The following is a 27,602-nucleotide window of genomic DNA, read 5'->3' as shown; positions in this document are numbered from 1 at the left end:
CTGGCTGGTCTGATGATTGAGAACTGGCTGTTTCCCAATAAAACCTTGACCTGTTGCTGAGGCCAACAGAGAGCAGCTGTTTAACAAGCTTCAACCTTGTACACCCCCTCAAAGTCCATCACCACAGTGTTTCAGCACAGCTGAAATCCATCCATCTCTCCAGCCTGGCTCAGCTCCAGCTGTACAGACCTCCTTGTACCTTGTCACCTTCCCATTATACATTCAGATGAAAATTCCCATCTGCGAACGCTTCGAATATGATCAGATCATGTGACCACGATTAAGTGTCCATTCTTTTCTCTTTTTTTCCACTCCAAGGTGAAGACAGAGCTGTGTGATAAGAGAGTCCAAATGAAGCCACATTGCTGGGAAGGTCATTGTGATTACAGTGAAGCCCAGAACTGCTGACTAATCACTCCAAATCTGAGTCATCTCCTAAAAAAAGGCTCCAAGCATCATTTAAATATAGACAGGGCTCCATGAACATCGCATGTCATGTTTAGAGACACGTGTGACGTTTTCCCATGGAGCCTCTACAGAGATGATCTGTATAGTAGCAAGAACTTGCGTAGAGATGTACACAAATTCACACAGACTATCCATCAACTCAGTAGCAGGGAACATGCTCGAAGGCTTGAAGAAATCTTACATATGCTTTAACAATTTCAGATTTCACAATTCTCAAATGCAAATGCTGTAACACAGGCTGTAATTCATTTAGAGGCTGTTTTAGGTCGGTTTATTCAATAGTCTATATTCAAATCACACCTATATAAGAGCATAATGAACAGCTGGGGTATATGAGGCTACCTAAGTCCATCCAATAGTCTCTTTGTTTTCTTGGAAATGTGAACATAGAAAACCAGTGCCACATGCGGGCATTTACCATTGGCAGTCTACACGTGTATTATTCTTACACGCACAGTTCTGAAAAAGCCAGGCTGCTCAAACAAACAGCACGCAATCTCCTGATGAGTCTGACTGAAATTCCTAGGCAAACAGAACGCTGTGTACTTGAGGCTCGAAAAAGAGAGATGTCCTGCTAGTCCAAATAAACATGAAACCGGGCTACAAGAATATAAGAATAATTCACAGAACAGTGTAGCTGTATAACTTTAATCATTAAGAATGAGCAAAGTTAAAATAAATACATGGCAAATACATTTGTATTCAGTCATACAACGGAATAAACAATAAAGTCAACACTTGCAAGATTTTAGCTGGCGATCAAGAGGACAGATTTAATCTAATGTTTATGGAAGATTTCAATCGAGTGAGAGAGACAGCTCGATGTGAAGAGAAGGATGCTGCCAAAATTCAACAGTTTGAAAAAAAAAAAAGCTTAAGAGATGTTTATAACTGTTGGAAGTTGTATCATTATTACCACTCAATTATTATATCGTGTTATCTGAATGAGCACGAGCTGACTCGGTGGAACAGCTGCAAATAAATTAATCTGAACCTGGTTTGCTGTTGACATGTACGTGCCGTTATCAGATGTGTCCACTTTCTATTCAAGAACTGCCAGTAATAACTACCACAAAAGACTTCGAGTACAGAGACCCACTATTGTTGTGTTTTATAGCTAGTCACTGTGACGGGCACAAACACGGACATTTACACGGTTCCTTTCCTTTCACAGAGAATACGAAAGGGTCGTCAACACTTTCAGAATTATATACAGAACAAAACCATCTCTGAGCATGAAAACAATCAGTTACGCAATATTTAACAGCTAGAACAATCAAAGACTGGACGCAAAATTTGAGGAAACACCAAAATCAATCACACTCGTACACAGCCGTGGTTATTACCAGGGAGTCAAGGAGACACGGCACTGCCACTTTAAACACTCAGACCAGAAGCAGTCTCAGTGACAGACTTTTGGCCAAGCTATTTCATGGCCCAGGCTTCACTCTGGCCCATTTTCAGTCCTCCTCATTGCACAACTGTGGGATATTACATAAGATCCCTGCTAGTCAAACAGAATCAAACTCGTAAAGATGCCAAGTTTAAGTCTGATACGATTGTTTCATTTAAATAATTCTCCACCTCGGACTACTGTAGCTATCCTGCTGATTTGGTTGGATATATCATGAATATATCACATGCTGATATTTTGTCAAAGCTATAAAAACAAAACATGTTCTATTAAATCAGAAAGTTTGGTCCTTGATATACATAACACGATGCAACATCTGAACACTTCTAGGCATACAGTACAGATTAACTGGATTCTTTTTCGAATCCTGGTTCATGACAGAACTTCATCTTACCATTTACACACACAGAACTAAAACACAATGTTACACATCACAGCCATATCAAATGGCCTAATGCTAGTGAATCTACAGATCTAGCTTTAAGGACAGCTACAGTGCGTAAATCATTTACTAATGGGGCCTAATGTGCAACCATTAAACAAATATAACAGTAAATGAAAGGATAGCCTTGGGGTTTCCATTCCCTCAGACCGTCACACTACTCCAAGCCAAAGCCCTCAGCATTGGAAATGGCTATGGTTAGCTTTTGCCGTAGTTCTTTCTTGCTCTTGTAGGGTGGCAGGCAGATCTGATTGAAGCATGTGTGTGAAACAGGTAACCTGAAGAGAAGGAATGACACATTCACATATTAGAATTATTATCTTTGTGAGGTTCTTTCATTGATCATCATATACTTCAATCTAACCCTAAACTTAACTTCAAGTATCAAAAAATCAGATTTTTTGATACTTGATTTAAGTCCCCCCCCCAAAACACACACACACACAGTGTGATTCATCACTTCAAGCTTACCAGTCTGTGGAAACATCAATCTTAGAGATCTTGAAACTGAGGTCTGCCATCCCTCCCACAGGAACACGGTCACTTCCTGTTGTAAAGTGGAGAAGCCTCTTCTGCAGCTCTAGAGGGAAAGCTAGAACCACGTCCCAGAATGCACTGCATCCACACACACAAATATAGATATATTTCCGGCATCATTACAATGATAAAAAACATTTTGTGCAAAAATTACAGAAGTAGAAAACACTGAAAGCGCATATTGTGACAAATAAAATAGGAATAAACACATGCAGATAAAAATATATTAAATACATGCATGTTTCTCTAAAAGAAGTGAAAACGTGTTTTTCCATAAAGATATGACTGAATAGTCATATGCAAAGGATGATTAATTTATTTGCAGCTAGCCAGTGAGTGCAGTGATCAGCGTTACCGGATGGTGGGGTCTGTCTTGCTGTAGCCCTCATACTGTGCCACCCTCTGCAGAGAGCTCATGTCCAGATTGGGACTCCCACAAACCAGGATCTCAACCTCCTCTGGCCTCAGCAACTACGGTAAAACGAATTACAATGCTGTTCATGACAATCCATTCACTTTAAATTCAGTTGTAGTTCTATAGCGCTTTCACTGATGAACACTGTCACAAGGCTGCTTAATAGAAATATACAAACTCGGGAGATAAATGATGAATTTGAAATTTATCTCTAACCAGCAAGCCAAAGATGACCGTGGGAAGGAAAAAACTCCCTGAAACGATATTAAGAAGAAGAACCAGTGACCAAAGGCAACCCATTCTCATCATGGACCCACTGGATAGTGTGAATATATAAAATAACTGTGGACTATATGGTCAAACTGTATAAGCAGGAAATGCATTCTAACTTCGACATGAAGTCTATCTTGTTATCAATTGCTTAACTGTGAATGCAATTTTTTAATACGTGCTCATCTGGAGTGGTTTTTTTCCAGTCTGAACATTTTATTTTAAAAAAATATCCACTACCACACCCTGGAGTATTGCATATCTGAATACAGCTCCTTTAACTCTAGGCAAAGGCCCGGCTTTGTTGGCGGTTATGAGAAAACATCTGACCTGCAAAAACAACAACAAAAGTGCAATCTCGCTTGACAAGTCCGCCCCTCCTTCTCCTAACACCAGAGAGTGAGTTATTACCTTTCCTCACTCTCTTACATAAGAATTTAGAGACCTGGGGATTTTATGTCCTCAGCCTAACAGACCCTTTCTTTCCTGCTGCCTCAGACACACAACCTCCACAACTGCTGATGCTACAGAGAAACACTGACTCAGTCAGAAAGATCCAGAAAGGTCCAGGATACTTCTGAATCAGTACTCAGAAGTACACAGTTCTTGTTTTCTATCTCTCTCTCTCTCTCTCTCTCTCTCTCTTTTTTTGGCCAGCTGTATGCTTGGAAGAGCGAGCTTGAAACACACACTCACTACCATATTGGGAAGTGTAATTTTCAATCTGAACATTGCCAAGATAAACACATGCAATTATAGCTTTTTCAAGACTCACAGCAAGCAAAGAGCAACCTTCGGCTTCGAGTTATTTAAACAACATGATTAACATCGCGCTAGATCACATACACTTGTCTGAACAGGTGATGAAACACACGGGGAAATTCCAGCACTTGTGTAGCAATGACAATTCATTAAATCAAAGTAGCTACGAAACGACTGCGCGTCAGGAGCCGTACTAGTCGCAGGCTATTAAAAATCTGCATGAAAAAGGCCGCTTTGTAAAGCCTGTGATTGAAATGCGGGACAGGGATTCGGGGTTGCCGTTTTCTTTGCGTAGCTGTGTATTAATTCTACAGAGCTCACTGGCATATTCTTTCCCTGTTGGCCTGGATACAGCTTAGAAGCAGAGCACAAAACACTCCCCAGTTCTCTGGAGTATGGCCAAGGGAGGGGGTGGGGAAGGCAGACTGGGCTCAGCGTTCACACACACACACACACACACACACAGGACAGCATTGCGCTTACTGCTTACTGTTCTGAAATCAGTTGGTGGAACTTTCTATATTATCTGCAGCACTTTTGCACTGAAGCACATTTACTCCCGGAAAGCATCAACATGCTCTACCTCCTAACTATATTATCTAAAAATGGCCTAGGGGTGTCAAAAATATCATGATTCGCGAAGGCATGTTTCTGATACATGATGTGTATCACAGTGAGACATGTTTCCATCACAGGGATGCACAGATTTAATCCTGAGCTTTAGCTACTGTCTGTATGGGGTTTCAAATCTTCTCCTCATGTCCACATGGGTTTCTGCCAAGTTCTCCAGTTTCCTCTCAGCTCCCGAAAACATGCTGATTGGCTAATCTAAATAGCTGTGAATGAGTGTGATGCGATGGACAGGCGTCCCCATCCAGGGTGTATTCCTGTTTCACATTTCTGGGACCGGCTCTGGATCCACCGCAATCCTGAGCAGGAGAAAGCACTTACTGAAGCTGAATAAATGAATGATGTCCATTATGATATTCAGACACTGGAATTACACAGCTCCATTGATTTTTTTCTGGCAAAAAAATGCTATTTACACCAAAATATTGACTAGTGTTTTGTATTAAAAGGTTCACCTACAGTCATGTAAAATATACAAAAATCACAGGATTGTCAGCTGGAGCTTTTTTTTTCTCTCACCCTATATCCAGCTCTCTCCTATAACACGACGGCTACCAACTGGGGAACGTGTGCCTGTGCCAAGACACGTGATGTCAGCCTGTGTATTTTTAACTGCTGCTTATGCTGTGTCACAGGGCAGTGTTTCACGCTCAGAGAAAAGCTCTACCCTCTTCCGCATACGTGTGCTGACAGACGCCGGTAAATGGATAGTGCAACTCTGACTGATGACCAGAGACAATAATGCCATCCTTTCAACTCAGAGACCACGGGCAATTTTGGTTTCTAGAATCCCAGAGAGTTTCATAATTTCATGATCTTAATAAGTACTTCGCTGAACTGCAAACAAAGTGGAACAATATTTTGAGAAATCCTAATTTCAGGGATGCTATTTTCCCCCAAAAAATGTGTTTAGTGTGTAAAATAAGAAAAACCTACTTTGGATAAGTAACAGTTTGGATAAGTAAGAGTTAGATTCTCACAGCACAGTGAAAAAAGTTCAACTCACCATCAAGGCATTAGAGGCACACACGCTGTGAAAGCCATGGTAGAAGGCAGCAAACTGTCTGTAGATGAACTTATTCAGCAGGAAATCAATGTACAGCTGGACGTACTCTGTACAGCGATGAATAAATAAACATGATGTTATAGCACAGGCGATTACAAAGATGCTGACAGTATTGCATGAAGCTTGTGGGAGTTTTTAGGGGAGACTTCATTCACCTTTTCGGTTCTGGTTAGTCACAGGGATTTTATCCCCACCTGGCTTCAGGTTATATGATTTGACTACTCCAAGTTCTTCTTGAAAAACCTGCAAAGACAGACACAGGCATTGATCTCGACTCATCTCGGCTTCTTTGAACATATTTAAACCTAGACGGGAAAAAGTCAAGACTACGGTGCAATCTACGGCACCCTGAATATCTTAAAAGCCTTACGGCCTGTAAACATTCTCAGTTGCCTGTGCTGCACAGAGGCATGTCTGTGTGTGAGTCAAACACCTGAAAGGTCGTATAGAAGTCCTCTTCAACATTTCCCTCATAGCTAAGTAGCTCTGCAAGGCCATGAGCAAGATCCTAAAACAGAAAGGCTCCATTAATACCAGCTGACAATATACAGGCACCATGCACACAGCTGCATGCAAGAGGAAACATACACAAGGCAAATACGTTTAGAGACAATTCTACTTCCAGTATAAAACATTTATTATTTTATAATAAAATAATACGAGAAATGGGTTGATTTTTTCATGAATTAATTACTTGAAATTGATATATTCAAGTGGAACTCTTCAGTTATTCAAGTTCTACAGCATGAAATTGAAGCATTTCATCCACATGAAACCAGAGTAATTGTGATACACACCTCTGTGTGACCAATAAAATGAATAAAGCACTGAATAAAAAAGATAAAAGGCACGCTGCGATTTTTAGGCCTAAGCTTTGGTAATATCTATATTTTCACTCTGTCTTGTTAAATAACCTTCAGTTCTTCTAGTTCCAGCTCCACACACTTGTAAGGGAGAAAAAAAAAAAAAAACGTTTAACACAAGAGAGCAAACAACGCCCAGAGGCTCTCGGTTATATAAGTACGGACGAGGCCAAAGGCTTTCAAATGGAACATCTGGTTTACTTAAGTTTGACTCAGCAAAAACCACTGGAAATGAAGAATAAATGTCAACTGTGTAAAAATTTCCATCTCAAAAGTGATTAGTAAATATGTTGCGTTCTTAAAACATACTAGAGGCTTGTTTCATTTACTTGTTGCATAAGAGCAATGCAACAATACAGTTAGGGCTCCCTCTAGTGCCCTTAAATTGAAGTGATTTTATTTAATTATTTATTAATTGGGTTAATATTAAGAGCAAAACTGCATTTTGGTAGGGTCATAAACAGTTTGCGGAGCATTTAATGTATACGTTTTCATACATACAGCTATTTCCAACTCAATTTCAGATTTTTCCAGGCAATTTATACGAGATCATGAATGACAGAGTTCAGGTTTATCGGGAGCAGTAAACGTGCAGTCAGCATCAGTGCTGTCTGAACGGCTGCAGAAACAATGCACCATCTGGAGGCAACACTTTATCAACAGAGAGAAGAAAACACTCTCCTCCTGCCTGGTGACAGCAGCACACAGAGTGAGCCATGACAATACCACAGGTGCCATTTTATGAGACACAGGATCATTCTCTGAGACAAAGCCAACAATCAGTGTCCCTGTGTACTACCCTGTGTAGTGACCACACAAATGTTTTGATTTGAAAGCAATATCTATACTCTCTTGCTAACCCTAACTGTACTGGTCAATTTTGGTCCCAAATAACAAAAATATATTACAGAACATTTTATCACATTACAGAATTAAAATGATCTGTCCCACATTTCTGTCTTAAAATCCCATGACATATTGGTAAATCTTGACTCCTTTCTCTTATAACTACTCATCTCTCCTATTAGTTTTTTTGTGTAGTTACTGAGCTTGACGTTGAGTAACTAAATATCTGAAATCTGGGATATTAAGACATTAAAGGAATATTGCAGCCCAACAATTAAATGCAGTCCATTTGTCATCATCACAATGTGATGTAATCAAGTCAGGTCATGTTTTGTGTCTGAGGTTTAATTGTATAATTATTTGCACAAGTACTGTGCAAACTGCATATTTACTAAATTACATCAATAACTGCCTCAAACTGTGTCTTGGAAGAAGCTTGTACTAGTCTCTCCCCCTCTCATGTGATGGGGCAGAAATAACTAGGGGCTGGGGATTGGCAAAAACTCAAGAATTGCTGAAAAAAAGGTTGTTCAACAGCTGAAAACAGCACAGAAGCAAAGCACACACTTCCAAAGCACATAGTTTGTAACTGACTGTATTGGTATTGATGTTTGTAACCAAGTAGACTGATGTCCTAGTGAACCAGTAGCGATGTATTCACCCTGGATGATGGGCATCTACCAAATGCTGTAAATGTAAATGTAGCACTATGCAAGTATTAAGTGGCTTTCAGCTTAGCTTTCAAACTCTCAGACCTTTTTAAAGACAGAATTGAATGCTGGACTAGATGATTGAATAGCAAGAACAATCATTTCAATTAGATTTAAAATGCTTAAATGCAAACATTAGGTGGTTTGCATTATAATAAGTTTCCCAAAAACACGTGACACATCATGGCTGATCAACTCAAAACTGTGTACATTTTTCAAAAGAATTTCTTTCAGAAGTGCGGAAGAATAGCGAAAGTGTTAAATACGCTGGGATGTCACAGCTTGTGTACATACAGGCATGATTTGCTGCAGGTCGTCCAGGGTGAGGGCTGCCATGCCAACAGGGGCATCAAGGTCACACGGCACAATGGGAGGAGTCAGCAGCTTCTTGTAGACGCAGGGCGGGAATCGGATGTCCAGGGTGATGCTGTTGTACACAGCTAGGCCCATGAGCTGGACGAAAAGAGTTAAGAGTGAACAGCTGGGGAAGTGAGCCGAGTCTATACACACAAGCGTATACACATATCCGGTCTCGTAAGCCGTTCTTTAGATTGCGCACTTAGTTCTGGTTCCCATTAAAATGTATAACTATTGCATATAGCTGGAGATATCTGCTACTGCACTGACCACACAATAGCCTTATCATATAGCCTGATCAGATGTAGGGGAAGAACGCCCAACAGGTGTATTATACATTTAGAAGAGAATGTGAAGAGGCTGCTCCTTAAGTGCTTTCAGCTGCAGCTGACGGCACTCCTCCATGTGCTCTCCATATGCGCACAGAGAAAGAGAGAGCAGTGGAAAAAGAGAAGGAGAGAGGGAGGGGGAAGGAAAAGGCCGCCTTTTAGCAGACAGAGGGAAAATTTTTCGTAATGGCTCGAACATCGAGACAACACAAAAGCCAGCCCCGGGGTCGTTCCAAAGGAGACAAAACCAAAGAAACCTTTCATTCATTATCCTAGGCTAATGTGACACAGCACTTCTGGGTGTATGTAAACTTAGGGCTCAAAAACTTCAACAGTGGGCAAGGAGAGATGCACCGACACACACACACACACACACACAAACCCACTGCACGAGCCACAGGGAACGATTATGTCAGGATATGGCTGCTACTTTGTCCTTTCCTACCTTACAATGAGTACATTTCACTACAGCCCACACGCTTTAGGGCATGAGCTTATGACTAGTTGATCGGTGAGAAAAGCATTACATATTGTGCCTCCTCAGCAGTGACTCAAACTGAAGACTAATGCTGAAAATAAGCATTTGTCTCACCCTGTGCTAAAAGGGAAACTTTTTACAGGGTCCACGGATAAACGGTGGATGTTTCCTCTAAGTGGAAGCAGACTGTATGTTTATAGGTTATTTAAGTCTCCCAGCACCAGTGCACAGCTACCTATGCGGCAAATGAAAGGATACAGCTCCCACCAGTCTGTATTCTGAGCAGTTGTCACACTTCCAGTTGCTGAACCAGTGACACTGAGATTCCTTCACATATGTGAACATGCCTGTGAAAACACACACGGCAACAGTGTAAGCCTTCGAATGTCCTCAATGCTGGAAACAGAAAAAAATAAATGGAGAAAACACAAGCAACAAGTACAGTTTACTTTTAAGTGTACCTTAATTTAGTACATTTATTGGAGACGTTTGAGTCAGGAGGTCACTAAACAAACTGCTCTCCATCATGGACAGTGCATCTCACCCACTTCTGTCGTCACAGAGAACGTTACAGGAGGTCGTTCTTACCATTTAACATTGTACGACAGCTCACCTGTGTGTGACAGGTGATAACACTGACATTGCACTACTACAACCATTAATATACTTATAGTCTCAATTTTCACGGTTCTTTATATTTATCTACTGCCAGTTTGTACATGTATCATATCTTGTAAATGATCATATCTGCGCTGTACATTATGTGTGTGTGTGTTACAGCAGCTTAGTAGAGATATATATCTCGACTATATATTGACTAAGTATATCCATCTATCCATCTATGCAGCACTAATTACATTAAAGCCTCTTTATAATTAGTGCCACAGAGCTACTATAGTCAGGTTATCACTTAAATCACCATGGAAACCCGTTCTATTTAAGTCAGCATCAAATCTGGACATGTCTTATGACTTATCATAATTATATATCACTTTTTTTTTCTGAAGCAGATATATTCTAGAGCAGACGTTCTCAAAATGTTCAGCCAGGGACCGCTTAACTGTAAAAGCAATTTCATTCGATTCGTTATTCAAATGTGTGCAGTAACATCCAGGCTATTTATTGTAGGAATAGCTTTTTTCCCCCTGAACTTTCCACTTACATAACACATATGGTAAGTTGAAGTAGACATCATCTACAGGCTTTCTGAGTTACAGTGTTTTTAAATTTATTGGGTTAAATCCTTTCAATTCAAGGGACTAGTCACAGACGATAACTATAACAATTCAATAATAAATAAATATTAATACTTTTAACAATACTACGTTGTAATTTCCAGCACTGTAACAAAAAAGACACCAGACCAACACCAGACACCCCCTGGCTTTGTTTCACTGACCCTGAAAACCATTACTCTAAAGACTACTTAAACGTTCCTACCATTGAAAAAATAATTAATAAAAACACTTACTAAGTCATTCCTATTTAAACATACTTTTGTGTTCATTCAGTAAAGCAAGTGGTGTTCAGGTCATTAAGTTGAGTCATATGTGGTCTACGTTTCTGAGGAACACGTTCTCTAGCAATTACAGAATGAGCAAATGCTATAAGAAATGAAAGCCTCTTTGGTTTTCCAGCTGTACTGAGTAAAGATTGAGTAATATCAGTAAGAGTGAAACAACAAGAAATCACAGCTGAGTAGATGCACCCTGTTTGTCCTGAGCGTCTCACCGTAATCAGTGTGAAAAATCTGTCGGATCAGGAGAAGAAACCATTCCTTTGTGAGTCCTCCCATGTCCAAGCCTGCTTCCCCAACAAACGTCACTTTTAGCTTTTTCTTCAAGTCTGCTCTCTTTCTTGAAAGCTATTAAAACACACACACACACACACATTTATGGTGGGGCCATTTTTCCAAATTAAGCCCTAGCCAGACTTAGAACTTTCCAGACCAGACTATACTTGCTCTTGGCCAATAGTACCCTCTCTCAGTCTCGGAAAATAAAAATGTTGAATACGGTGCTGCTTTGAACAAAAATACATAATGCGTACAAAACCACTACATTATTCTTAAAAGTTCTGTAAATATTTCATGACAGTTCAGAGTTAGTGGTAAAAACTGAAGGAACAGACAGGCGCTGTCCATGTTCTGTGAGCGAGCGCTATTACCTCATCCAGTGAGTCACTGACCAGCTGCAGACGCCTTACTTTAATGTTGAGAAAAAGCAGACTCATATCCACCCTCTGTCTGCGAGAGACCTTGTCCACCAGGGTTTGCTGTAGCCAAAATAGAAAGCCATGCATTTAATCATTCAACATTCCCATGCTGGAAACCTGTTTACATACTGATGCTCACTGGCACAATCTGTCTGAGGAATTCATCTTCGAGATTCTGATAAATGTTGGTGATATTTCTGTCTGGGTTAACTTCTCGAATGCTTTAGTGAAGCTGCTTTTGTGTCCTAGTGATGAGAACACAGTGTGCATTTCCTTTACACTCCTGCAAGACTGCCTTTAATCCGACAGCCACGAGTCTGTTTAGCCTACGCTCTGGTCACATATGTTTGGGAGGGAGCTTGTGAGGATTCCACCCAAAAAAAGAACATCTCAAGCTGCCCCACCCTGCACGAGGCCGTATCAGAAGATTTCCTTTATAGTAAAATGAATCCTGCTTGACTTTGAAATGAAGTTTACGAACACGTGTGTAATCGATGGCTTAGGACTTCCTTCTTAAAATTTTCAGACGAGAAGAAAATCATTCAGATTTAAGAATCACTGGGAAGTCTCCAAGTACAGACAGCTTAGATAAACAGTCCTGAGTATAGACAGCCATAGAGCAAGCATCAAATCCCACGAGACCCTTAGGACCAAACAGTCTAAATCCTTCGTTTCCACAGTAACGTTCTCTGCGCACTCTGGCAGCTCGGCAGTGAAGAGAACCGCAGAGGAAATGACAGCGACATGCATACTCTTACCCTGGCCATGCTGATCATCTGCTGCTCAGAGTCTCTTTGGATAATAGCCTTCTTCACCACCGTCGACAGGATAAACGGATACTGGCAGAACGTGAATCTGTGCGAATTGCAACACGTCAGATGTAGTGAAATTCCTCACCATTATTAACCTGGTCCAAAACTATTCTAATGCATGGTTTTCTATTCAGCTGTCAAAGCATTTACAAAGGGTATATTGATCCAGCAGATGTAAACAATGCTCCAGAAGGTAAACACAACATACAAAAAAGTCTGTTCTAGTCTTTTTCAAGTCATTAAACTACAAAAACAGCTCTGATGGAAAGAGTTGGAGTGCATGTGTGCTTAGAGGAAACTGAAGAGAATAGCGCTTGGTCTGAATTATATTTTCGTGCCACACCTGTTGGAATTTCCATGAGCTTGCCACGTCTGGTAGTCCTCCATGAAGTCAATGTGGTCCAGTGTGAGATTGTAGAAATCGGAGAAGGGGATGATGGGAGAAGGTGAAACGCTGTTTGCAGCATCTAAAAAAGAGACATGGGAATGGTTTGATTCTGACCCAGAAAAATCAATCAGCATACCTTTCAACAACCGCTGGTTTTCGCACTCACTGAGCAGGGAGAGAACCTTGGTGGCTGATGGGATCCACCACGAGCACTTGGACATGGGCGGTAGCTCCTCTGGTTTGGCAGGGAATAGCCGTGTGGTGATGAAGAGCTGTAGGCGTTCCACCAGCTGCTTAAAACGCTTCTGAGATAGCCTGAGAAATGACACGCTGTCCTGGTCAAACACTCAGAACGAAGCTTTCTAACTCGGAGCTTCTTGCTGTTACTGTGATACAAAACTCTTTCAATCAAACACTTTAAAATCTTATTCGGTCACCAATCTGTAAAATTTTATAACTGTTAATATCTGTTGAATCCTACTTAATTACAACATGGCTTTATAATTGAGCCTTTTCTGCTCACGGTTATATTTTGTGAATGGATTCCTTAAGCAGCCTAGACTGCAAAAGGCAGTGACAGAAGGAAACAATTCAGACTCACTTCTTAAACCAGTGCATCAGGAAATGGTGATCTGCTTCAGGCAGCGTTGCTATTTGCCGCAGTAAGTGAGCGTAGATGACATATGTGGCTGTGCTGGTGTACTGAGGGTTCTGCAACAAAGAAGAGCCTTTTCTGAGCATTTCAAAAAAGGAAATATAACTTTTCATTCTGGAAGGTCTGGCTCTTTAATAAAGAATGGCGTTTCAGCGGAAACCAATGATCCCCCAACACCCCCCTTCACCCCCTTAATATGACCTCATCGGTTCCTCCAGCACAGTCAAAGATAAATCATACCACAGGCTGACTCACATTAGCGGCAGACAGATCAGCCCAATAATTGAGCTTGTCTTTCAATTTCACTCTGTCTTCAAGTGATATGTTGGTCAGGACTATCATAGCCTCAAGCTCATTTTGGAACAGACTAACTTCAGGAAGTGGAGTCCAGCAAACTTAAGCAAATAGTTCCTACATCTGATGCATAATACTGAATATGAACTTTTATGTGTCTTTCTCCAGTCTCTCTCATTAGTCTTTCCTAGATATTCTCCAGAGGCTATGGCCTTATTTGGACAACCCAGAACCAGTCTATGCTGGTCATGTGTGATGTAAACACTTAGCTCACAATATATGTGCAGCCTAGCTCAGACAGTGTGACTGTAGCTATGGCTGGAGTCAATGGGCCATGTGGTGAGAGAGGAGATCAAGAGTTTCCTGCCTTGCCTCACACTTCGACATGGCCACCAACACAACACAAGGCCAAGCTTGAGCCAGATTAGGTCGAGTGTGCTCTACGTACGGTCTGCGCCTATACATGTGCGCAGATAACCGTCTCGATTTAGGGCAGGAAATTACAGCTATTACCGAAAAGCTCCACATGCGTCTGGGTTATATAATCAAGGTAGTTTTCTATTAATAGTTTGTTTTTTGCACAATGACGAGCTCAGTATGGAAAACTCCACTGGACCATTTCTTTACTGGGAACTAAAAGTTTGCATTTAAACTTTAAAAAGCAGACATAACCATAACATCATCAAGTTTTACCTGCACGAGTATGAAATAAGCCCTCAGGTCATCCTTTGTCCGTGGTCTAAAAGACAAAAGTAGCAGCTCAAGTCTTTGCCGTAATTACACTGAGCAGCTTTTAAAGGTTTAGGGAGTGAAAATAAGACAACACTCACCCTTTCCATTCCCTTAATAAGCTATTAATGATTCCCTTCAGGACTGATTTCTGGGTATCAGGGGGCTGTAAATAAAGAAGTCTGAAATTACAGATCTGCATTCTTGAGGAAACAAACAACTAAATTATTATTAACACACACACACACACACAATAGCTCTTTGTGTATCCCAAAATTGGGTTCACTACACACCGTGTGAAGCAAAGCATCATAAACAGCATTGACAAATTTGGTGTTTATTCCTGAGTCTTCAATAGTGTTGAACGGAGCATTTGCTTCCCTCTGGGAGGAAAAAGAGCAAAATCAGTCGCTTTCAAACTGTTTTATGCTTTAAGTCTAGTCTTTAAAAAAACAAACAAACAAACAAAAAACACTAATGTGTAGGGGGGACACATAATTTATTTTTTCTGTAAAATATTATGTTATGAATGAACAAATGTACAGTAAGACCTGTAATAAGATTAACACTATATATACACTCCATACACAGGTGTTCTCTTTTATCACTCTCTGAATGAGCTCATTCATTTATATGGGGCCCGAAGAGTAACGTTTGGTTTTCCCCTTTCTCCTTTTTTACTGTTACTGTTTCACACGGGTCAGAATTTCGGCAGCTCTCAGTAAAACATTCACACAATTCAAAAGGGAATATATTGGACTTAACCTGTTTAACACTTGAAATTCTATTACACCTATACAGTTCTTCTATGCATTTATAATACACAATTGATAAATAATAAACTCATAATTAGGTAGTATAAATAAAATAACTTTCAGCAGTTGTGAAAATCAAAATTATAATCAAGAGCTAGAGGAATACAAGCTGATTACACTTTGAACGAGAGCAAGCGAACCTTAAAAGCAGCATTGAGTTCCAAGAAGGAGTCGAACGTGGTCATGTAGAAATCATGGACATGCTTCCAATCACCTGAGATAGTTGCCTTTTCAACGTCTTCTCTGGATTTCAACAAATAAACACTGTTAAGTGTGGATTACAACAAAGTTCCAATAAGAATAAGAAACACTAACAGACTGAGCACACATACTGAAACTCTTTGGCGGTTTTGGTCCGGATGGGAATGATGGGATCTGAGACGAAGCGGGCTTTAACTTCTGGAGGCAAAACGTCTATTGAGATCCTCTGCTTCTGTCTCACGTCTGGATAGATCGGGGGAAGCTCTCTCACTGTAGACAAAAAGTGAGACAAACGTGTACAGTGGTACAGAATTTCTCAAATGACATAAAAGACATGCGAAACATGTAAAACATGACAGCAACTTTTCCAGGACAGAAATGGAAATGCTACGCATGGCTTTAATACAAAATGCGCTCACTGCTTAAAACATAGCCCTTCTCCTGGTAATAATTAAGTGTTTTCCCAATGCACTAAACAGTACGGCTAATTACGCTCCGTTGAGGATTCTCCATGCCCTGATGGGAAAACTTGACACGTCCCTGTTGCTTGGACCCAAAGGACATCACCTCATATCACTCAGTCACATAGACATGCTTCGACTGCAACCAAACAGCTGATGTGTTTCTGGTTTCTGGATAATTATTTATATTTGACCAACAACATATTAACCACTTAAAAAAAAAATCCATTTAAAATGATCATTAATCTGACCGTTTTACATAAATATTTATTTTTGTTTGTTTGATTGTCTTACCCTCTTAATTTTTCTAAATATAAATCATGGCCTTGATATAATATTTCTATTTCTCAGTGGTTTCTAATGAAGTTCTGTTGTCAAGTCCAGAATTATTTGCACCTTTTAAGGGAATGAAGGACAAAATTGTTTACCCACAAACACCTTGAGAACAATAATAATTCCCATAATTATCACACATTATAAATAGGAGTTGGCAATCACGAAGAAAAATCAAATTATGATTCTTCAAACTATTCTTTAAATAAAAAAACATACATTCTGCTTTCTAAAAATAAATAAATAAATAAATAAATAATATTATGAATAATATCAATAATAAATCTGTATTAGTATATAAAAATCTGAACCTGTAACATTTGACATTTTACAGTTTAACATGACAACAGCTGCTTCCAGATATTTCTTTACAAATGTGAATTTTAATAATAAAAAGAAAATCGTCAATATATCCACAATATTGCAGAAAAATGTACTGTAACCTAATTTGTGACAATACTGATTATATATCGCCAAGCCATAATTTTAAATAGAATTTTTCTTAAAAATATAGACTCACTGTCCAATTTATTAGGAACATTAGGGCAGTACATTCACGTGGTTATCTAATCAGCCGATCGTACAATGCATACAATCATGCAGATAAGTCAAGAGCTTTAAATAATGTACACAAAAAAGCAAACACAAAAAAATCTGGGATTTTCACACACACACACACACACACACGTCTTTACACAGAATGGTGTGAACATCCTGGGAGCAGACGGTCAGTCTCGGTGCACACTCTAGAGACTACTGGGTGTGAAAATACCAGATCAGCATTTCAATCCTTTTATTTAATTCTGCTCTTTGACGAACATTAACTGAAGCTCTTGACCTGTATCTGCATGGTTTATGCTATTGTGCTGTATGATTGACTGATGCATGAATGTGCAGGTTCTTCTGGTAAGTTGGATGGTGTAAAGGACTGTATGTGTCAAAAGGACTGATAATTAAAACAAACGCAAACAGATTGGCATCCTTAATATTTCTAGAAAATTCTATCAGTAACCTCTCCAATAATATTCTCTGGATTTAATCTGAAATTGCACACATGTGAATCATTCACAAGAAGATTTTACAACCCAAAATAGACAGATGGTTGTTGGCTATTAACTGATATAGCTCCTTAGGCATGGTTGGGGACTACAAATAAAAATAAAAATCAAATATTTTACCCAGTATAAAAACACAGTAGATCCTGTATAGTTTGGGGCAGTACTGGGATACTTCTATCCTAAATCCAGTTACTTATGTCAGAAGCTTTGCCTGTAAATGCAGCAAAATTCAAGAAATCAAGAATATAATGTTCTGGGGGAAAAAAACAGGAAGACAAAAAAACATTGAGTCAACCCTGTGAGTGTATTTTTCCTCTTTGCCTGTAACAGACTGAGACAGTTCTAACTTCATCTCGTGCAGCAGTTTGTCTCAGTGGCTGAGCTTCGAAAGGTAAGCGGCGCACAAGGTCGAACAGGAGCTTGATTAAACTTTAATTACAGCTGCGAGGCACAAAATCCAAGGTGTAAGGCTCTCTGTCTCTCTGTAGAAAAACAGTGGATTAGCCAGTGATTTTATCTCACATCATCTGTCTGCAGTCAACTGACTGTGTGGCAGCAGACGAAGGAGTCAGTTAACTTGGCTAGTTTACATAGTCTGTAAGGATTTGGAAGAGTGCTTTGAAATGAAGTCTCACATTTTGGGTGTATGCGGATAGCAATTTGAATATTTTTTGCTCCAAAAAATATGATATTGTTGTCCTTTAACATGATGAATCAGAAGGTTAAGGAGACAGTACACAAGGAGGTTCGATTGCTCTGTGTGGAGGAGTGGACCAAGATTCTTTCTACAAGTCACTTCAATCTTTTTAAGATATCACAAGAGACGACTCAAAGCTATTATTGCCAACAGTTTTATTAAAAATGTTCTGGAGAATAAAAAAAAAAAAAAAAAACAGCTTCTCATGAAAAACATATGTTTGTAAATATAGTGACCAAAGTAAAATATAAAGCATCCTTATTTGATTCGAATATTTTTTTTATCTCTTTAAATGTGCTGTTCATTTCACTCCAGATCAATCTAGATGCTGCACTTATAGCTGAAGACAGAATGGCAGAGAGTCAGGCAGCTGATCACGAGAGGGAGTGTTACTGAGAACTGACTTAGCCGCCAAAAAGTGGCATGGTGCTAAGCAACAGAGTAAAATACAAACAAACGTTGCTAGAATTTCTAATTTAGCGTATAAGTTAAGTATACACAAACGAAATATTTTCTGCTGATCTAGAAGTGAAGCAGCAAAACAAAGCTGTAATTTATCACTAAGTTGCACGGGACATGTTTCCTCAAATGCATCCATTTTCCTGTTTTTGTATTAGTAAGATACAGAAATAAAAGAATATGGTTAACACACTGCTGCTGTAAAGAGCTACTGATGGTTTAGGCTGGAAGTTCCAGACTAACAGGTAAAATATATTTATTTTTTCCCCCCAGAATATACAGTATAGCACAGTTACAATGCTTTTCAAGTAGAGTGGCCTGATCTCTGTATATAAATCCAAAATATAAAAATTTTAGGCTCCCAAAATTGATGTCATTAAAGAAAATTGTTTAGGGGGGGAGAAAAACGCGCTGAATACAGTGCACATTTTAATCACTAACCTCGAGCACAACTACTCGAAAAACCGTCCTTCATTCAGGGGCAACTACCAATCAACGTCAGCACAAAGTGCTGTGATTAACCGCCAGCACAAATTATAGATGCTAGAAGTGCTCTTGGTTCCTCAGACGGATAGACCCTCAGAGGACAGACACAGTGAGGACAGTGTACGCCAAAACATAATGCAGACTACTACAGCACAAACACCCAGCAATGATTCTACCAAAAAAAGCTCTAAACATTTAGACCACCACAGAGTCCAGTCACTACAGCAGCTTTAATACGCAGTCTGATTAGCCTGCTGTGTGTCACCCTGATCCTCAAGTCTCCTAAAGCATCTTTGATCTCAAGGGGGGGAAAAAACCAACAAAACAAAACACATCTGCTTGCAGTACTGAACTGTTCATTAATTCATAGCAGCTAAAGAGAACTCTTTGAAATGCAATTAGTATTTTGTCCCGTGTCTAAGCATTACCTTTAAATTGCATTTGCATATCATTTTATATCATGATGTCCTTTGGATGAGTGTTTTCTGTGACGTGCATAAAACACACGCTATCAAAGCACACAATTCGTGGCCACTTCATCCTTTTTACTGGACTTCTAAGGAGCTTGAAAGCCCAAGCTTTTTCTACCGGAAATCTTGCGTCCAATACAGTGAGAGCCAGGAAATCATTTCAGGAGGCGAGGATATATAATAAATAAGATCCTCATGTGAGCTGTACAGTTAAAATGTGTACAGTATTTTAGGTGGCTGGCAGAATTTGTTGCTTTAATCGTTTAAAGCACAATCCATCGTGAAGCAAAATGCCATACTGAATGCATTAAATACTCTTAGCACAGCTCCAGTGAAAATGACTCTAGCAAGGGGATAAACATCACTTATGTAATAAACCAGATCAACTCTTATTTTTCTCCTCCTATTACACCAGTATTACACCAGTAATCTGCTGTCACTTCCATATCCTTATTCTCACTGTTTAACTCACTGGTTTGTAGCTTTCAAATGGAAATGGAAAATGCATAATCCGGGGTGGTTCTCGAACATGGCAGCTGGTAGGCAATAAAACGTGATTATAAAACACAAGTTTGTTGGACGTTTAAGGCAGTTAAATACACAGTCATAATGATGATTTCTTAACATATTATTATTACCACGCAAAACAATGCTATTTGGCACACAAAACCTACATGTAAAATCAGCTGTGCTGCATGTGTGTTAATTTAACTGCCCCGGAATAAGCATTCGGAACGGTCATAAAATAATTTAAGGGTTCAAACCCAAAGTACAACCACCACCACCCCACCCAAACACGCCTCATTAACACCATAAACAAAAAGCAGCATCAGGTGGCGTGTAGGCTGACCTTGTCGGACGGCAGGTAAGAGGAGATGTGTGGACAGGCTGTTACTGCCCGACTCTCTCTTGTGGTTGAGGGTGGAGATGAAACTTCCATAGGAGGAGAAAGGTAGCTTTGGTCCACGATCCAAACTCTGTCAGGGGAATGAAAGAGACATCTGAATTGTGACCAAACACGTGTGACACAAATTAGTATGTGATCTGCCATGAACAGTACAATTAGGTGGAATGCACCAATTTCCTTCGCACAGAGGAGCTCAAAGCCTGAAAAAGATGTGCTGCTGTGTGTAGGAGGCGAAAAGTAGTGGTTTAATCAGCTTCAACAGCCTGTAATCTCAGCATCACCGTTCATCAGGGCAGACAAACAAAGCGATGCTTGAAGCAAACAGAAAAGGAAATCCAAAGCCAGTAGGAAACAAAAAAAAAGAAAAACAGCCCTTCCTCTTGTTTGATCTCAGAAGCACATATCTGAAAGCTTTCTTAAAGAACAGAAGAAATCAAGTGTTGGCCAGATGGTTCCACCCATGGGTTTTAATTAGCAACATAAGTTTTTTACGCATCAGAAACGCTGGGTGATGCTTTTCGGTAGATGTGTGATGTGTTGCGTACACTACTCACAAAAAAAATGCATGCATGTGTATAGATCTAATCTTTAAAGCAACTAGATTGTATAAAACAAGCTGTTTGATATTGTTTTCGATGTCCATTAAGATGTAAATCTTCCGTCATCCACCATTTTCCCAATGTCGGGAATTTCCATCAGCCTTGGGTTTCCCTCAGATGAACTGCTCAGACTTATTACTTCCAACAAACTTACAACTGGAAACAAAACTATAAGTGCAGGTTTGTAACGAGAAATCGAAAAGATAGTAAGTAGACTTACAGGGTTTATGATGGGAGGAAGTCTGTCTCTATCTCTCTCTTCTAGCGGATAATTATTCTCACTCATATTTAGATGCATGTCCTCCAAACACGATCACATGGCTTGTTTCCTTTGGAAATCTAAACCTTTTTCAAAGCAAAGAAGAAGAAAAAGAAGCAGCTGTGTGTCGGTTTGTTCGTCGTTTCCCTCTGAGCAGGACTGTAAACACAGCACGCTGCTGGCACACGGACTCGGTACGCGCTGTTCCTGACGGCAAGCAGGTGAGTTTTGGAAGTTGTCACGATAATTGAGAAAGAGGGGAAAAAAAATAAAGATGCTTCCTTTTTGCACTCCAAAGTCTATAGGTCCGATATATGTACACAACAAGACAATGACCCTAACGACAAACTAAATCTTTGCGACGCTGCGTCAGTTCACACGGTTCTGGGGAGTTAAGTTAGTGAAGCTGAGCCGAGGCGCGCCGCTGCGCTCCAGCTGCTGCACTCCGCCGCCATGTTGGTGAGGATGAAGCTCGCGAGGAGCAACTTGGTAACGGTCGCTAAACGCTACGTCACGCCGAGGGCGGGGCTTTTTGTGCTGAGTCAGATTGGTTATCTAATAGTAGGCTCAGGGTCCCAATAAAGCCAGAGAGAGGGTGTGCACAAATAATTCAGGATGAACAAATAAATGCATGTTAAGAAGGGTTTTGTTTTTTCTTCAGGAAGAAATATTAGATTAGATTCAACTTTATTGTCATTATACAGAGATGTACAGCTATGGGAGTGATATGTACAGGAGAATGGATGTCTTATGTGCAGGTGTAGTAGGTATTATAAATAGGTATAAATATGATCTATATATGTGAGTACAATCACTGTATAGTGGTGAAGACATGTTAAGAATGAACAAGATATACAGATGGGTATATGTATGTATATTATACATTACATTATGTACAGCTCTGGAAAAGCAATAAGAGACATTCTCCAGACTTGAACCCTATTGAAAACCTCTGGAATGTCATCAAGAGGAAGATGGATGGTCACAAACCATCAAGTAAAGCTGAGCTGTTTGCTTTTTTGCAAAAAAGAGTGGTAGAAAGTTCCCCAACAGCAATGTGAAAAACTGGTGGAGCCAAAACGCATGCAAATCAGGGTTATTCCACCAAATACTGATTTCTTAATGTTATTTAGCCAAAGCATTAACATCATTTGTTTACAAATTATTTGCATTTTGTTTTATTTGAGTTATTAAAGCTCTGCAAATACTGCATGGTCTTGGGTTATTCTGATGTGTTGTCATTTCCTTTAAATATACACTCGAAATAACTATAGTTATTTAGAATTTAGGAGAAATATTGTCAGCAGTTCACAAAAAAATGAAACAAAACTGTTCATCTCACCAATACATGAACCTGGAAGAAAAAAACATAAGAAACTGATTATTTTGCAGTGGTCTCTTATTTTTTTCCAGAGCTGTATATATACACTACCGTTCAAAAGTTTGGGATCACTTGCATATTTCGGCTTGATTTCAGCTACGGAGGAAGACTCCATCAGCCAATCCATCTTGTGGGAGATGCTCCAGGAAGCATGGGGTGAAATCTCATCAGATTATCTTGAAAAATTGACAGCTAGAATGCCCAGGCTGTAATTACTGCAAAAGGTGTTTTTTTTGTTGTTGTTTTTTTTGATGAAGGCAAAGTTTGAAGAAAACATTGATCATTTCCATCAAAATCATTATTTCTAACTCTGACATGTCAGCATGTCCTGTTCTTTTGCTATGTTTTCTATTCAGACTAAATTTGTGTGTGTTTCCTTGGAAAACAATAACATTTTTTGAGTGGTAGTGTATATATGCATGTTTAAATAGTACTGTTATGTACAGGAGAAAAATGTACAGTAGTGCAAAACCAGTTTTATAATTTATATAGTGTAAAGATGCCAGGTGGATAACAGTGAGGTAATGTAAATGTACACAGATATTACAGTGCATCAGTGTGATCAGCTGTTCAGTAAGGAAACAGCCACAGGGAAGAAGCTATTTCTGTTAGTCTGTTTGTGTGGGCACTGAGACACTGGAAGCGCCTTCTGGATGGGAGAAGGGTAAATGCTCCATGATTCGGGTGAGAGGCGTCTTTGATAATGCCTTTCGCCCTCTGCAGGCAGCGTTTATTGTAAATGCTCTTGATGGTAGGTAGCTGAGTGGCAATGATAAGAAATATTTACAAGGAGACTATAAGTGAGGTCTACAGCTCTCTTTTATTTTACTAACTGCCTGGTCAGGATCAATGGCTTTTTATATTCTTGGAAATAGATAGATAACTCTACATGGCCAAAGGTTTGTAGAAACCTGACCGTCACACACAAAAGATGGAAGCACACATTTGTATAAGATCTATTTGTATTATGCTGGAACTTTAATATATAGGCTTTAGCATTTTCCAGCATGACAATGCCCTGTATCCTAAGTGAGCAAGTTTGGTTATAAAGAATATGAGTGTCCTGAACAGAACCCTGACCTCAACCTCACTGAACACCTTTGGGATGAACTGGAATGCTGATCGAACCCCTGGCCTCAGGCCTCAAGCTCAGTGTCTGATTTCATTAATGCTCTTGTGGTTGAGCATTCCCCACAAAAATAATAACACACAAATCCCCACAGCCATGCTCCAACATCTTTTGGAAAGCCTTACTAAAAAGAGTGGAGCTTATTATAACAGCAAAATGGCTAATAGAGCTGGAATGATGGGTGTGATGGTCAGGTGTCCGCAATCTTTTGTACTTGTATTGTATCTCTAAATGAGACCAAATCGAATACTCTAACAGCTGAGCTTGAGGAACTGACAGAGAACTCACACAGCATGGTGACAGTGCAACCAAATTTTTTAATTGAAAGAAAATGAAATGAAAAAGAAAATAACTGTTCCACACCCAGCTTCTGTTTAAATACAGATACAGAGTTCCAGTGTTACACCAATATTATATATTCTTTTAACCCCACAAATGTTTTACGTTTTAAGATGTGACTTTTGTCATGTGAAGTTTTTGTTGATTGCTATATATTAATACATTGCACTAATAAGCACATTTAGAAAATTAAATTAAATTGTAAAAGCTTTTGGTGGCAAATAGTGCTAAATTTGAACCCACAGAGCAATATTTCACTGTGAATACAAGCAGTTATTCTGACTGACCACCTTTATCCTACGATAAAACATGCCCTGATGTGCTTTTCCAGTATGATCTCATCAAGGGCTCAGTGGTTTGATGTGAATAAAAATGAGGTAAATCATATGATGTCACCAAATCTAAAGTCAGTTGAATTCCCTAAAGACAGCTCTTTCCACCACCACCACCACCACCATCACATTACCAGTTGAGGGAATATATTTTGGAAGATTGGTCTTCATCACATCAATACAATTCCAGAGATGTGTATAATATATACCAAGGTGCACTGGAGCTGTTCTGGTGATGCAAAGTCATACTAAGACACTTTATATTCCTTTAATTTGTCACAAAATTATATTTAGCAGTATTACCAGGGTTAGTCTGTAATATCTTTTCACATTACTGCAGCCTTGATGGCTTCCAAAATGTTGCATATTCTCCTATTTTTTTACCTTTTTCTCCCCTCAACCTTACCCCAGCCCGTTAAGAGAGCAGTAAATGTGTAGTTTGTCCCACCGGTTTAATCAGAGGCTGAGAAGATTTGCACCAGTCAGCAAAATCTCTGGAACATCTCCATGGCCTACTCTCACTCCTCCGTTCACTCTTCTGTCTCCATTATCACCCAACAAAACCTGCCTGCATGGAGGAGGTGCTGTGAACAATTATTAATCTCAGTGTCGATATAAGACACCCTCAGAGTCCAGTTACAAACCTCCTGATTCAGCATACATTATCCCAGCAGATTTGTTATTCCTTACAGCTTCAGTCCCACTTCACTTCACAGCTTTCTCTCTGGTTTTCAGATCGTTTGCTCTTATCTTCTCCACTTGACAGTTTCTTTCTAACTTTTAAAGACTTTTATTCATTCTGTGGGTCTGCAAAAGCTCTGTGGTGTAACAGTTTAATATTATGTTTTGTTTCATTTGCATATTGCTTCATTGTGTCATGTTTTTACTTACGGTTATGGCTTGAGATTGAGGTACATTTGGTAATTTTACATAATTTGATTTTAAACAGATTTTTAAATGAATTATTTCTATGTCATCATATTGTATGCTCGGCTCTTGTTTTACTCGGCGTGAATTAATTCGCCATTGCTGTATACCATCTGTTGGTCTGATCTGCTATATAAATCATCTATCGTCCACAGTTCCTTTCACACAGTTTCACTGAATACCCCAGAATAATTGTACCAGAATGAGCCTATAAAATAAACAAACCACACAATGACTGATGACTTACATGTTGTCTGATATAAATGATTCTTATGGTTTCTCATTTCTGGCAAAACATCAGTGGGAAAATTGAAAATACTCCACTCTACTCTACTATAGAAAATAGAGCTAGACAAATGGAAGTGAGCAACCTGCAAGTGACAAGTGATCAACCTTGGAATTGTTTTGTTGTTTTTTCCAGGACCACAGCACACAGCGAGGTGAGTAGAGAGGCAGTCAACCCAAAGATTGCAGTTTTAGAATTGCACAGTTATGATTATCTAGGATTAATTATCAGATGCGCCTCCCTACCAACAAGGTGTTTTGACATATTGCACTAAAGATGTCAAAATCATCTGGTCTTGTCATTACTTCTACTGCAATACTGCATTATAGTCAAATGAGACCTAATTCTTTTTGAGTGCAGAATAATCCTTCAATAATATAATGTATTAAACATAACATATCTATATCCAGATAAACAGATAAGGAAAGTAAAATGATTGTTTCAACACAGCTCCTTGGATTTGAACCCAATTGAAATCTGGTCTAAATTGCAAACATCATTATACATTCACAAGGCTAAGCATATAAAAAGTAATGAATGTGTTCTTAATGTAATGGTGACTTTACTAAAATCAGATAAGCGATATGATAAGAGGAGCCTCAGCAAAATTAGTTTTATAATCTAGTTGAGGCTTCATGAAATATTCATTGTGGTGTTGCTGGTCATTTTTAAAGCGGAGTTTCAAGGGAAATGTTTGCTCTATAAAAACCTAAATAAAAGCTACCCAGTGTTCCTAACTATTTTAGCCCAAAATATATTATATAAAGCATATGCTCTATCATAAATCTGTCGTTTATTGTAATATTTTGTGTCGGCGAAATGGTGTATTGAATGAGACGTCTACTGGTGAAGTTCTGTCCAGCAGTAATACAGTACTAATATTTTGGACATTCTGGTTATCTAAAGGTTTAGTGATTACAGATAGACTACAGCTCATCATGCACTATAGCAGGAGCACAGAGTCGGCCAGCAGGGGGAGAGAGAGACTTCAGTTAGACTTGTTTAACCCCATATACTGAAATCTAATCTTATTACCTTACACATACTGATGTTTTCCTGCCTGTAATCGTCTTGAAGCTTTAAACTATACTCTATATTCTATACTGTCTCTATATAATTGTAGATTCATAGTATACATATATACACGAGGTTATCTTTTATATATCAGTATTATACTGTACATTGTATATTATCTATGGATAATCTTGGTACTGTTATATATACAATGTACATATATTTTATCTATATTTATGACTATTATTTGTATATATTATATATTTTATACTTTTTAAAGATTTATCTATTATTCATAGAATCTGCCATTCATACTTTTATCCTCTCAGTAGCTACTGCATGTAATCACTGCCCATAGCCGTGTTCTTTCTTTCTTTCTTTCTTTCTTTCTTTCTTTCTTTCTTTCTTTCTTTCTTTCCATTTTCCACCTGCACTGCATTTTGTTGCTTCTGTCTGTCTGTCCGTCCGTCCGTCTGTCTATCTATCTATATGTCGATCTATCTATCTCTCTGTCCTTCCGTCTATCTATCTATCTATCTATCTATCTATCTATCTATCTATCTATCTATCTATCTATCTGTCCGTCCGTCCGTCTGTCCTTCCATCTATCTATCTATCTATCTATCTATCTATCTATCTATCTATCTATCTGTCTGTCTGTCTGTCTGTCCGTCCGTCCGTCCGTCCGTCCGTCCGTCCTTCTATCTGTCTGTCTGTCTGTCTGTCTATCTGTCTGTCTGTCTGTCTGTCTGTCTGTCTGTCTGTCTATC

General features: G+C 39.2%; 1 protein-coding gene across 1 annotated transcript; it reads right to left on the bottom strand.

The window, feature by feature from the left end:
• Positions 1–1,100: 1,100 nt before the first annotated feature.
• On the bottom strand, positions 1,101–21,897 carry hectd2 (HECT domain containing 2). Its single transcript, XM_058406634.1, has 21 exons — positions 21,386–21,897; positions 20,510–20,636; positions 15,827–15,965; positions 15,635–15,737; positions 14,973–15,062; positions 14,781–14,845; positions 14,644–14,689; positions 13,603–13,712; positions 13,168–13,316; positions 12,957–13,080; positions 12,560–12,656; positions 11,754–11,861; positions 11,319–11,451; positions 9,846–9,934; positions 8,718–8,876; positions 6,438–6,512; positions 6,160–6,247; positions 5,945–6,051; positions 3,217–3,332; positions 2,796–2,939; positions 1,101–2,602 (listed from the first exon to the last, which is right to left on the bottom strand). The coding sequence occupies exons 1-21, from the start codon at positions 21,461–21,463 to the stop codon at positions 2,482–2,484; spliced, it is 2,268 nt and encodes a 755-aa protein (XP_058262617.1). The 5' UTR covers positions 21,464–21,897; the 3' UTR covers positions 1,101–2,481.
• Positions 21,898–27,602: the final 5,705 nt, after the last annotated feature.

This window comes from Hemibagrus wyckioides, linkage group LG13 (genome assembly GCF_019097595.1).
Source record: "Hemibagrus wyckioides isolate EC202008001 linkage group LG13, SWU_Hwy_1.0, whole genome shotgun sequence".
NCBI lineage: Eukaryota > Metazoa > Chordata > Actinopteri > Siluriformes > Bagridae > Hemibagrus > Hemibagrus wyckioides.
Note: the sequence above shows the minus strand (reverse complement) of the source record. Positions and strands in the feature narration are given on the sequence as shown.